Consider the following 15,000-nt stretch of genomic DNA (forward strand, 5'->3'; position numbering starts at 1 on the left):
AGCCTTACTATTAACCCATGTGAAATACTTTGCTGTTTATAGGACTTAAAGTCAAGTACACATCATTAAGATCCAATGACCCGCGTTATGCGGAAATGTGTCTTATGTTATATACTGCCGCTATTAAGTCATGCCATGTTTTCTGGTTTCGTTGTCGGACGTTGTAGCTCCTGAAAAGACTGTGCAAATGTACATGCTGGGCTGAGGCTACGTTGGTCGTATGACATAGAAATCATTTTTAATCACGCGGCGCTTATTACTTTGCATCTGCGTGTGTGAATATGTAGCTAGGGTTTATAAAATAAAGTTTACGGTTAACTAAAATCAAAACAAAATGGAATAACTACGTAGGCATAATGTTTATATATGAAATAGATTATTAAGCGGTCTCTGCTACTTGCGCACGCTGAACCTATGACGTGTGCACGCGATAGCTATGATATACGCACGCGAAAACTATTACGTGCGCATTGCACATAGCCATTTTAACTTTGCTTTTAGGTGGGAAAGAGTTAATACCCGTGTATTTATCATAAAATAAGCGACGTTTACTATTATATCATTTTAGGGGTTGTTCAGGCATAGATTTTTCGGCATATGACATAGCTGCAGTGTATTTAAGTTTGATTAGCAAACGCTGCCAAAAACTTATTTTTTTGTGTCATTATGATACGAGTAATTAATTCTTATTTCTGCTTGACGTTTTTCAAATCTACTAATCTAAATTTTGCTAATGTTAGTTTGCTTGACGGATTTGTGGTGATAGAAGTCATTAGTAAATCAAAGAATATAAAATGAGAACTGATGAATATCAAGGTATGATAGTTATTGCTCATAAAAATAATCAGCGCATTCGATAGTAAAATCTGTAAATAATAGCGGAGAAAATGACTCGTCCTGCTTTAAACCAACTGATATAACTAATTACTATGAACACGTGTCGGAAGGAAATCGGACACAGCATTATTATTAACACTAATGCCTGTTGGTACTTTTACGCATTCTAATGCCCAACATAAGTCTATCATCTTATTATTTTCTCTCGGAAGACCGAAAATTGCCTAGCTATTTTACTGCAGTATTATATTGCAATGTTTATGTTTTTTATTGTTTATTCTTTATTGGTAATATTTTAGTTACATTCATATCTATTTAAGTTGTACGTTTTAGCTGACTAATAAGTGGCATCGCAAAATTTCAATAATGAGTTATCAATACAATTTACTTTATGTAATTTGTATTGTTTATCCATATTTTCATTTATATTTTAGAGAGAAATAAGTTGTGTCAAATTTTAATATATATTTTACTAATGGTTCAAACAATTCAAATATAACCTGCTTTACTATATACCGTTATTATTCTTAGTTTCCGGACACTTAAATATATAGTTTTTCGTGTCCGCAAATTTAGATACGAAAATTATTTGTAAATACAAGTGGCTTAAAAATTTAAATACAGGTATTATATGTGCGTTTGTCAATTATTTTATTAAAATAGAAATAATATATCAATATACAATAATTCCATTGTGTTGTACACTTCGTTTTCTGCTTCGAAATAAAAACAACTTAACATATTTGCAATCACCTGAAATAATAATATAAAAAGTAAAAACATACAATATTTGGCTTTCTTCATACAATATCATTTCAAACGCCATTGGAAGAAACCAGTGTTTATAACAGATGTACGTGGTAATTTACCCAATAACGAAAATGTAATGGTCAATTGCTCTTAGACATAGTTCTGCCAAGTTGTATTACTTTAATAAGGTAACGTTGTAAAATACATGATCAAATGACCCCAGATAAAAACGAAAGCATGGCCAAAATCTGGTAAAATAGCCTATATAATCGACTGTCCGTCAATTAAGAGTCTTTAATTTTGAACAAAAATCCGTATGTCCTTAAATTTAGAATCATGAAGAATAATAATTTTTGCTATAAAGGAGATGTCCGAAAATTTAGAATGTCCGAAAATTAAGAGAAATTACGGTAGTTTTTATGGTGTTCGATACACACAAACACAACATACATGAACGTAACAAAATGTTTTGAACGTGCTATAAGTATCAGTATGAAATTTCCTCGGGTTCAAGTAAACCGAATCTTTTTTTTCTGAATTTAGATTTTAGCAGGCTAAGTGTTGTCAATTTAACAGTTCACATGTTCCCCTTAATTTGGTCGTAACCGTGATAAATACGTTTTATATAGCGGTGATAGTTGAAATGTCTATTGTTATAACATAACATAACATAACATTTATTTGGCATAAAACAACATATTGCAAATTTATAGCCTATACACGGTATGTGTTTGAGATAGCAAAGACATGGTATTTGAGAAATACAACATAAAACGACGAATACGAAGAGTGGGTAAAACAAAAAAGAAAAAAGGCATGTCAAAATCATTCAAAGAATAGAATCAATAAGTCATTGACATAATGAATATATAATTTCGGTGCTGAATTTCATTTACTTAAAAGAAAGTTATCATAATTTAAACGATTGATTATATTTTCGATGCTGGATACAATTAAAAAAAGTTCAATTACACAGACTTAGTTAAGTAACATAATTTCGTAATGTTTATGTTAAAATTACACGAATAATTAGTAAATTTATTTAATCATTTAACATAAAACATATGTTTGCTGACTTTTTTTGTAAATTGAAAATTCTAATTGATAATGATAACAATACAGGCAATAGGTATAGTTCATTTGTACGATTTAATCTGTATGTTTCACACACAAAAAAACACAGAATAACAATTTTGTGGAAAAATAGTGCATGTGCGTAAAACGTTGCCTAAGATTTGCCCGTGCTGTCGTCACAGGCTTATCAGGGACAACACTTTCCGCCAGAGACTTTGTAAACGACAAATTCCTTTAAAGCGGAAAGTTTATTCATGGTAAGCCTTGATAAACACTTGACACACATGCATAAGAGCCATTTTTTCCAGACCGAGACAAAATTATGTTGTTGCTTTGTGTGCTGTGTGTAATAACTGTTGATGAAGCCGTCCATCATGAAATAGCGTGTCAACATAATCTAAACAATGAATGACCTTTTTTACAATTGTATTATAAAATATATGTATTACATGGTCACTGGTTAAATAAATAATAGTGTGAGACACACATAACATAAACATCATGAGAAAACGAAATGATCCCTCTGGTCCTGTTCCTAGTGTATCCCACAAATACTGCTTAATTTATACTACATAATTATTGGAATGATAGCATCTATGAAACAAGTGAATTTACGAATTTAATCAAAACCTTGTTTCCATCCATGCTCTTAGGTAATTATAATAAGATTTTGGCATTTGTTAAAAATATCATTAGATATGCTTGCTGACAAATCTTCAATGTATTTTATTATATACAAATTGACGTATTAAGAACACAAAGTTGAAAACACAAGTAACAGTGAGGGTAATTACGTGATATCAAAGATGGCAGCGTCCGTGCCAAGACAGTTAATTTTCGTCGTTTTATATCCTTAATTTCTTTTGTTAAATTTGTTAAATGACGCTTAATGTCAAGCTATATCAGTAAAAACGTGATAAGCGTTTATTTCGTATTTATATACAATTTAGGCCACTCGAAATTGATCTGTTGGTCGTCGGATTTGCCGCACCTATTTTTTCAAAATGGATAACAATTTTTTTTACCGCTCGCACTCATTTTTGTGTCATTTTGTAACCATAGGGCATGTTGTTGTTTTTTGATTTGTGAAAAAAACGTGATCTAGCAGAAACGATTTTGACGCTTGAATACGAATGCCAAATATAGTGCTTCGTAACCTTTTTAATCGATAACTGCAGACGCTAAGAAATTCAATCCAAACGACCAGAAAAATGGCTTCCTGCCCAAGCAGTAGATGTTTCGCTGCCGTAACCGTTTTAACAAATTGTAGTGAAAAGTTGCTGCAGCCAACCCTTAAACAAATAAACACATCTTCTACTTTCTGTGAATTATTTGATTGTGTTTGCTAAAGTTCGAACAATTTTAAACAACATCGGGAAACATGACGTAAGATTTTTTTTAATACTTTGTCTTCATTAAGTGGGCATATGGACGGTATTTCCCTATATGTAGGCAAATTTTTTCTATAACACAATTTTACGTGAACAGAGCATAAACATAAAATCATTAAATCTGGTTCTAAAAGTTTCAGAGGGACAATGTTTTATAATTTTAAAAATTCATGATTGACGGAACATGTTTAACAGCTAGATCCGTGTATTTCAGAAACATCAAATAATTTCTTTGTAATGTAAAAGTTTATTTCAGAAAAATACAATACCGTACTAGCCATCGATATGCCCCTTTAAAAATAAGGTAGCGACAATGGATTATATGCATGGCCTTTGTCCAACTGTCTGTCATTATCATTTTGATTATTGTCCCTCTTCCATTGCTATTGAAACATGGTATAACTTTTCACAGTTTGCAACATGGTATACCTTTTCACAGCTTTCACTCTTTAAAACTTCAAACAAATATAAGCAGCAGTAGGTAGACATATGTCCCTCACTTCAATGATATGGTTACATGTTTATTTCGTGGTAAAAGGTCATATGCAACTTACTCCTATAAATATGAGGTCGATATATATTCTTGGTATAAAAAATGATTTGAATGTAGAATATGGCTGTTTAAACCTGTATCACTTGATAAAGAAATATTTTTTCTATCGGAATGTATTGTAAACGTTAAACGCTTATGCCAATAATATAATTGTTTTTCAAACAATATTTGTTTAATTTTCAAAGAACGTTTTTCACAAAAAATTGTAGTAGAAAAATGCACTATAAATGAGTCTAGAAAAATTATCATAAGAAAATCATCGAACAAAATTTATAGTTGAAAATTATAAGAATTAGAAAAATTTAATTTTATTTATCTAATCTATTTTGTTGGCCAAGTTCCTACTGCATCCGGGCTTTTTACCACATTTTTCCATTTAAACGATGAACCATTTTTTTATTTGTGCTTATTAAAGCCACACACCTTTTTGGCATTGTAAATTTAAGTATAAATAAGAAACATATTTTATCTATGCCAATTATAATATATCTGGTGGTAACAAGGTAGAAAGTCGTCTTTTTGCGCTTTAAAACTTAAAAATAATCGCGTTTGTCGTGTCGAAATGGATGTTTACGTCTGGAAATCCTAATTCCAATTTTAAAAGCGGTACCGTTTGGAAAATTATAAATTACTTGCTAACTAGGCTATACATTTAATTTAATATATATCAATTAGAATATATCTGGTGGTTTTAAGGTAGAAAGCGGTCTTTACAACCTTACATCTTAAAAATAATCGCGTTTGTCGAAATGAATGGACGTATACGTCTAGAAATCATACTTTTGGTTTTAAAAGTGGTACCGATAGGCAATTATTACAAAGGCAAACTCAAGGTTAAAGTTCCTATACAGAAATAGTAAGTTCTTAACATTGCACACCAGAAAACTCCTTGTCATGTCTCTTATACAGTGCCACTTTGACTATGCCTGCTCTTTTTGGTACCCTGGTATTATTCAGTCACTTAAAAATAGGCTTCAAACTGCACAAAACAAGATGATTAGGTTTGTTCTGAATATGGATAACAGATCACATGTTGGTCAAGAACAGTTTTCACATTTAGGTTGGCTGCCTGTTTCAAAAAGAGTAGAACAGATCATACTTTGTCATGTACATAAGATTAAAAATGGCCTTGCACCAGAGTATATGGGTGAGAATTTTAAGCCAGTGTCTGGCGTACATAATCGTTGTACTAGGTCTAATATGGTAGCTCAGCCAGAATCTGATCATTTTGCTGAAAATTTTACATTTGAAGACTCTGGTCGTTTTTCCAAACCAAGAGTAGGAAGTTTTGGTTCTAAAACATTTACATATAATGGTATCTGTTTATGGAACAATCTTCCTCAAAACATCAGGGATGTACCTAAACCTAACAATTTCAAGGGTGCCATCAAGAAACAGTTTTTAGAGTCTTTATAGCTTTTTATAGTATAATTTTTATTATGAATTTTATGTTCTGTTAAAATACTGTGATACATTTTTAAGTCTTATGATCAATAAGATGCAAGGATCTCATAATTATTCTTTAACTTATAGTATGCTACAAAGTGTGTTTATTAACTACCTATGCAGTGTGTAACTTTCTTATGCAACTTCTGTGATAATAATGAACATGTGATTATATTTATTCATTCTTAATCAGTAACATACTTTATTAAACAGTACATATTTGATACATATGCATTATTAAAATCTAATACATGACTGTTTCATGGTTACTGCCACCAATAACAAGGACCACAATGGAAATAAGTGAAAATCATTTTTCTCTTTTTTGTGTTATCCTTGGTATTGTGTGTGCATTCCATGGTTTGCTATGTATATTGCTGTGATAATATATTTTATATTGTCTGCATTATGTAGTAACTATGTAATGTTCATATGTTTACCAAATAAAATCAATCAATCAACCGTTTGAAAAATAAATTTTTTTTGCTAACTGGGCTATAGATTAAATGACCATTGTGCACACTTTTAAATTGCATCTTTATGTATTAATTAACATATATTTCATTTCAAAGTCAGAGGTAAGGTGTGTGGCTTTAAGTCCATTGGCATGCCAATGGACGAAAACTACATTGAAATCTAGCAATTTCATATCTGCTAAACAATCGACAAGATGTGTGAACATGATGATTGTAAAATCACCGCAAGATAAGTAAAATAATGTGAAATAAATCAAGTTCGCTAATATAATGTAGAGCTTAAGCATGTCAACAAATTGCTGCCTGATTGCATAAACAGTTCAAAATGTTTTTACTAGCGGAATATTTCTTATTATGATTAGCCTCTTTTTTGCTAAATCTTAATAAAACACCACTTCGGATATTTGATACCAAGTAGCACAAACCCTTAGCGATAAAACACATAGCGCGTCCGAAACGACGCGGTAGAGTAATTTTCTGGTAGATATATAATACAACACCGTTCTAAATGTAAACCTTTTACGAAAAATACCCAAAACTACAGAAAGCTCTGGTTCTCCTTCGTATATGAATTCAGTATTACTAATGCATTCGTCTTAATGCATTCGACATTCGGCTTACTTCATGTGAGCTGATGCTTGATGCTAATTCATTTCGATAAGTAGAACTTACAAAAAATAAGCCCTTTCTAGCATTACTAAGTATTGAAATGATAATAGTTCAGCAACAGGAAGGTAGCCACATTAACATTTTTTTCCAGAAATAATGCATTGGCTTTTTAGTCGCAAGAATACATGATTTACATACATCGAGAAAACATTAAAACTAAGTATGCAAGCAATATTACACTAACTGAAACACGCATAAAGACGCACGAAAGACGCAGTTACTCAGTAACAAATAAAACAAAGCAAAATGTAATTGTCATTTAGCAATATGTAATTGTTTTTTTGCAACATGAATGGATTTTCGGACATTCTATTCCATAGTAATGGTCAGTCAATCGCAACGCTAAATGACTGAACAGATTTACTCGTGCACGAGATAAACGTTCTCTAGCAGCACCGCCTATCGGATCTACATTGAATGAAAATAGTTTTCTTCTAATTTGCCGTGCTCAAACGACAAAAAATATATTTATCAACAACATGTTTTTCATAATGTGGCGGTCGGTAAATATACTCAAACATTGTTTCTGGGTTAACAGTTTTAAATAAGTACAAAGAGCACACATACATTTTTCAGTAACTTACAACTTCCTTGAATCAGATGGAGGGAGTGAATGTCCGTAAGCATATGTTCGGGGCCGGTTCATCCGGCACTTTAGCCACGTAACTAACATACCGATAAAAACATGGTGTATATTTTTTCAATCAACCCACAAGAAAGAAATTCGGACGAACCGACGTACTGGTCAAGATTGTTTTTGTCATTGTAATGAATTGAACACTTTTGACTTTGTCTTCGAATTTGCAAAAACAATTGTTAAATGTTAATATTTTTACTGCTTTTATCAATGTATGACATTACCCTAAGCGTACATTAATCTTTTTTCGAAAACATTGAATGAAATGATCTTATTTTGAAATAGTTTTATGTTTAGAGCGCATATATCAGGCCGTGGGGATACTGTTTTGAAATAAACCAATCCGAGGCATGTCGGTATAAGGCGATTTGATAATTATTAGTGCCCATGTAATTATGGTACACTTACTCAAGCATCAGTATATAACTCGATATAACGAATGATTTTAACTGAATGTTTTGACAAAGACATACACAAAAACACGCAAAAACATGCCTTAACTTCAACGTTTAATGTTCAAGACGAATGTGTGTTTACTGTCGTAATTCAAAGAAGATTTACTTCGATTAATACAATGTATCCGTCCATTCTTTTGCCGATATTTACTCATAAGTATGATACTTACGTTAGAGGTTCTGTCTCTGAATCCTGTTCCGTATCATTTTGCCCTGTAATCGCGGTTGCCGTGAATTCTCCTAATTCTACAACAGTTTCACTCGACGCCATTTCAATATGTCTGTTTGTTTTTCATTGTATGCACAAGCGTATTAATGAAAGCGTTTATCCCTTTATTCATATAACTGTCACACTATTCGCCACATTTCTCTTCAAACTGAATTTTATTTTACAAACGCCGTGTTAATATATAACCCTCTCATGATATCAAGATCCGAGCGTTGTATTAAAGGCCGCAGCTTGCTGATTAAATAACGGCCGTTTATCACGGGCGCCACCTCTTTTGTGCGACGCATTAATAAATGAGCCTATGCTACTGCCGAGATGGCGCTAAGGACAAGATATTTTGAAAATTCTTAAGGGTGCGTAAGTTTTACATGTTTATCAACATGTTTTTCCGTTTTTAAAACACCGGGCTTTGTAGTGTGATTCAGCGATTATTAATTCATCCAAACATGTACAGAAACACACAATTACAACTCATTTGCAAACGTGAGAACCTTTACGAGTTGTGTTGTTTTCCTGGTTGAATGTTCTTTTTTTTTAATTGGATGATAGCAAAATATAATCGAACAAGCTTAGTTGACATACTTTTTAAAAACATGACTGTGCTGCAAAAAGATGATAATGATTTCGGTCATTAAATATGCTATAAAAATGGAAAGTAACTTAAGAATAAAAAGTTATCGAATAAAGAAAGAGATGTCCTAATTTGTTTAAGAATTAAGCGGGGACAAACGATCTATTTTAGCCTAATCAAGATTCGTTCACCTTTACCTTGAGTGAATTAAGCTAGTGGATAAGGCAACAAATATCGTCGTTTCAAGCAGAAGTAACTTCTTTTGATTATTTCGTGAATTATCTAACTGTATAAACACATGTGTTGTAGAAGAACTATTTTTATAATGCCGACAATTGCGTTATGGATAAATCAAGTACTTTGGGTTAATATCGTACAATTTTTGATTCAGTTGATTACTTATCTATTTTCATCTTTTTCGTTGGATTTGTGTCGTTGGATTTTATGTTTCTGGCAGTTATTATACTGCGCAAACAAAGTATTGGCCTGCACTGCAAATGGTCACACTGTTTTTGTAAAACGATTGGTCGTGGATTAATTTAGACATCACTTGTGACACATATTGTATTACTGTGAACATTTGTGATCCGCTTATAAATCATCAACCAATGTAAAGGGTTACAAATCAACGAGCTGATAACTATCTTATTAGGCAGTTTCCTTATGTTTTCCTGTAATTATTTGTAACTTTAATTTTACCACTTCCATGGTTCACTGATCAAGTTACTTTGAAGTACTTATTCATTTATTGCACAGCACACATAGTTATAAAGTATTGAAATTTTGTATCTTAATGCGAAAATGGAAATGCAGGGCTCACGCTTCTGCAAGAAATTATCGCCAATGGCGATTATTTTATCCAACTGGCTATTATTTCTTGAAATTGTCGAGAAAAAATGGTGATTATTTTATCCGTCTTCATCCAAAACAAATTAGCCTCTACAAGTTTTCAAGAGTGCAAAACGAATGTAAATCGGGCCATCAATCAGGAAAAATCGATAACGAGATTACCTGTGTACACACACGACCCTGTTAATAGTCATACACGCGCCAATTAACTTCTGCGACATCGTAGCCTAGAGCGTTTTTCTCAATCAGTGTCCGACAGAAGTGAATATTTCGGAAAACTTCTTTCATCTCCCCGTGCTTTACCAATTAACGGTAAATGTTAGATCTTCGTTATTTTTTCTCAAAATATTATTTTATCGTCATTAATGAAGATCGCCGCGAATATTGTCGGCTGTTTTTTTCACGCCGTTTTTTTCTGCAATTAGATTAAAGCGGGTATATACGATTTTTTATATGTGTTTAATTGTAATATATTGATAAAATATGTTACAATAACATAAAATGGGAAAGAAAATTATAGATTAAAGCCGAATTTCATAAAATGCAGCAAAGACATATTAGCGCCCCGAGTCGATTGTGACGTACATATTTTCCTACAATAACCGAAGCATTCGTCTTTGTATTAGGATCGGAGTTAGTGTTCGTGTGTCGTATGAATAGATATCGTTGCGGGAATTCAAATAAACCGTTAAACTAAGTTTAGATTCACATCGTACATGTATTGTATACATGCTGGCGAATTCGGCTGTACAGCCGTTTTCAATTTCAGAATTAAATATCTGGCTTATTTCGCATTTTTCGACACATGTTCTTCTTAACTTTTATTTTAATTTATATTGAAATATATATATAATAATTTTTTACACATTTGATATAAATTCATAAATATTTGACAAAATCGTATATACCCGCTTTAAGTTGAACATTGCTTGATAAAATAATTATTTAATCGCCATCAACTAATTATACCCGTTATCACCGCTATTTGTCGTCTGCTTCAACATTTCTTGATATGTGATCGTGTTTTCATTTTAAGCTCCACTGGCCAAAGGCCAGCGGGGCTTATGTCATGGTCCTGTGTCCGTGCGTGCGTGCGTCCGTGCGTGCGTCCGTCCGCCCGTGCGTTAACTTTTCCTTTAAACATATTCTCCTAAACTACTGGTGATTTCTGATTTCTGATGAAATTTCTCAGGAATGTTCCTGGGGTGAACCTTTTTCAAATTTGTTCAAATGATGCCCCTCGGGTCAAATTTGACCCTGCCCCGGAGGTCACAAAATTGAAAATGTGTTTTTATATAAGGCCTATTTTGTGAAAACTTTAAAATACTTCTCGTCCATAACCATTGGGCCTAGGGCTATCAAATTTGGTATGTAGAGACATCTAATAGTCCTCTACCAAATTTGTTCAAATTATGCCCCTGGGGTCAAAGTTTCCCTGCCCCTGGTGTCACAAAATTGAACATATGCTTATAAAGGGTCTATTTTGTGAAAACTTTAATAACTTTTCGTCCATAACCATTGGGCATAGGGCTACCAAATTTGGTATAAAGTGGCATCTTATAGTCCTCTACCAAGTTTGATCAAATTATGCCCCTGGGGTCAAGTTTGATCCTGCCCCGAGGGTCACAAAATTAAATATATGCTTATAAAATGCTTATTTTGTGAAAACTTTAAAAACTCTTGTCCATATCCATTGGGCCTAGGGCTTCACATTTTGTATGTAGTGACATTGTATTGTCTTCTACTTCGTTTGTTCAAATTATGCCACAGGGGTCGAATTTTACCCTGCCCTGGGGGCCACAAAATCGATTATATTCTTATATAGTGTCTATATCTGTCTGGTGATTCCATGGCAAGTTCTGTTGTTGAAAAGGCCCATGCAAGGTTACAGGTTCTGTATAGATAACGTGATTTTCTCTCATTCCACACTTAGAAACTTTTGGTCATGGCTCTAATCCGATGTCATTTCTATTACGCATGTTGTTTTTGGTATCATGGTATTACCAAATTTTGGAAAGATAAACTTCAGGTCACACACAATAAATTAATAAGGTTTGTCCTGAATCTAGGTCATATGTCACATATAGGTAATGAACATTTTAAGATTTTGAACTGGTTACCTGTTCAAAGGAGAGTGGAGTAAGCTACCCCTTGTCATGTTTTCAAAATAAAAAATGGTTTGGCTCCTGAATATATGAGTGAAAACTTTGTTCTTTTTGACACTCTTCATTCATACAAAACTAGGTCAAGTGAAAGTGGGTGCTATATTTTACCCAAAGTCAAAGGTTTTGGTACTAAATCTTTTGCATATAATGCCAGTGTTCTGTGGAACAATCTACCTTCCTCCTTAAGGAATATTACAAGTAAAGCTAATTTTAAGTTTTCAGTTAAAACTCATCTTCTTAATATGTAATCATTCTTTTAGATCTATATAGTGAGTATTAATTGATCCTCATTTTAATATATCTACCTTTTAATGCAAATAATTGTCTTTTATAACTCAAATCTCTGATATTCATTCCTCTCTATGTCACTACCATCAATATCCAAGGACCACAATGGAAATAAGAGATTAAGTTCTCTTTTTTGTGTAAGCCTTGGTATAATGTTATTGGCATGGTTTCATTTCTCATACATGTGTATTGTTTTACTATTTTATCATGTATGTAGATATGTTTTATCATGTTGTATCATTATACTGAAATAAATATATCTATCTATTTGTGAAAATTTTAAAAATCTTCTTGTCCTTAACCATAAGGCATAGGGCTACCAAATTTGGTATGTAGTGACATCTAATAGTTCTCTACCAAGTTTGTTCAAACTATGCCCCTTGGGTCAACTTTGACCCTGCCCCGGGGGTTCACAAAATTGAATAAACGCTTATAAAACGCCTATTTTGTGAAATCTTTAAAAATCTTCTTGTCGAAAACCATTCGGACTATGGCTACCAAATTTGGTATGCAGTAACATCATATAGTTCTCTTAATTAATTATTTCCAAAGCAGACACTGTTCATAAATGTAATTATATATACATTGTATTGTTCATGTTCTTATAAGTCTATGACCAACATATATCGCTTAGTACAATTGGACCAAAATAAAAGATCAAGAGCACACGAAGGTTTAAAGTCAATATCACTTAATGTTAATACAGACAATTACTGTCATAACTTAAATGGGCCTTTTCAAAGATTTTGGCATGTTTTGAAGTTTTTCATTAAATGCTTTATATTGATAAATGTAAACATTGGTTCTAAAATGCTCCAGTAAAAAAATTAAAGAATAAAATTTAAAAAAGGGAAAAAGGAGCCCGCAGCAGGGCTCGAATTTGTGACCCCCGAAGTCCTGGAGTAAAAACCAATTTGACTGCTCGGCCATCCTGCCAAGTATGTTTGAGGGACGTATTTTTTACTTTATAAAAGTAATCTTCGTAGTTTCACAAAATTGAGCGACAACAACAGACCTATCCAAATTATTCAATCGTTTCGCTTTTCAACGCTTTATATTTTTTCAGGTTTTTAAATCGTCAAAATATGCATATAATGGCTATATTAGATTATGTAAATGTTAAGTATTACTGTTTCCTCACAAATATCATAACTAAAACGAAAATTTGCGAATTCGAAACAACTTTTTTCAATTTTGTCAATTTACCAAAACGTGAAAAGATCCCTTTAAAGTAGAAAAGCATCAGTAAGTTCATAGAATCGATCAAGCGATCGCAAAAGCTTTAACTTCCAATTGTATGTCCATTTATTGAAGGTTTTTAGCAAGACAGAAATGTATGCCACAGTTTAAGATTACAGATATTTGACTACCATTTATGACGGTCGTGTCAATATTTTATAAATAAAAGTAGTGCAGAATGAGTAAATGAATTTATATAGTTTTCAGCGAACGACTGTGCATTTCTCTTCATATTACAGTCTACGTATCAAAGTTGAAATGATTGAAATCTAATATGTTATCAGAAAGTGGTACTCTTGTATATCTAAAGTGCACGTTTCTGTTTAAAGACTTAGCAACAACTGAAAGCACTTACCTTACATGTATCACATTACATCCCTAAAAAGACGACATAGCCAATTATAATTTTTAACATCAGTACTAGTTTTATAGCATTTCGAAGTGTATAATTTTGTAGCATCAATATATGTTCTTTAAAATAGACCACACTTTTCTAACGTGAGGAACATGCTTGTTCTTTTATATGAAAACATATGTTTGATTTTATTGCAAACTCTGATATGGGATTTCATTGAAAGCTATTATCCTGTTAAGTGTTTTGCATGTAAGTCATGTTTTGATATCACATTTTGGTGAAAACTTCATATCTTATTTGATCCATAAAATTCATAAAATTAGGTTCATATCATACACCGAGTTAAAGATGATTCGACATTTAAATTCCCCATTCATATTTTAGGCTAAATTAAGCATTTTGGAATTTGATGGGTCGATTGATGGATGGAAGGGAGGTTGGTGGTTTTTGGGTTGATGGGTTGGTTTGGGTTGGTTGGTTGGTTGGTTAGCGGGATGAAGGACGGCTGGCTGGATGGATGGTCTGATGGATGAATGGTTGGGTGATCGTGCTTTGGTAGGTGCGTTGGGGTTGGGAGTGATTGGGTGGCTGAATGGCTGGATGGATGGCTGGATGGATGGATAGAAGCGGTAACGTCGGCATTGAGAAAAAATAATCAAGCACCACCGAAAATACTTTCAAAAACTATGAATCCTATAAAATATCAATTCGAAAAAGTATACATATGAGAAAACATTGTTCAAATAGTGTCAACATTAAGTATATTATACCCTAGCGCTTTCGACCAAACATCTTCTCTCGGGGTGTATACAGATATACAGAGTCCATGATTCATCAGTGCGAATGCACAATTGCACCATTGTCTTGTAAAAATCTTTAGCAACGGGAAACGACGTTCCGCTGATTTAAATCATGTGCTATAGACTGGCAGCTTGGATGTTTATTAAATTGATAAGATTGTAAAGATTTCAGTTAACTTTTTGGCAATCAGTCTTGTTTTTTCATACGTATTTGTC

The 15,000-nt window shown here is 32.8% G+C and overlaps 1 protein-coding gene across 1 annotated transcript in view; it reads right to left on the bottom strand.

Moving 5' to 3' along the window:
* Window positions 1-8,789, bottom strand: part of LOC127872587 (transient receptor potential cation channel subfamily M member 5-like) — a 208,774-nt gene extending 199,985 nt beyond the window's left edge. The window contains exon 1 of the mRNA XM_052415913.1: window positions 8,459-8,789. Coding sequence (XP_052271873.1) covers window positions 8,459-8,559 — 101 coding nt within the window. The 5' untranslated portion in view covers window positions 8,560-8,789. The remainder of the gene's footprint in view (window positions 1-8,458) is intronic.
* Window positions 8,790-15,000: the final 6,211 nt, after the last annotated feature.

This window comes from Dreissena polymorpha, chromosome 3 (genome assembly GCF_020536995.1).
Source record: "Dreissena polymorpha isolate Duluth1 chromosome 3, UMN_Dpol_1.0, whole genome shotgun sequence".
NCBI classification, from domain to species: Eukaryota; Metazoa; Mollusca; class Bivalvia; order Myida; family Dreissenidae; genus Dreissena; species Dreissena polymorpha.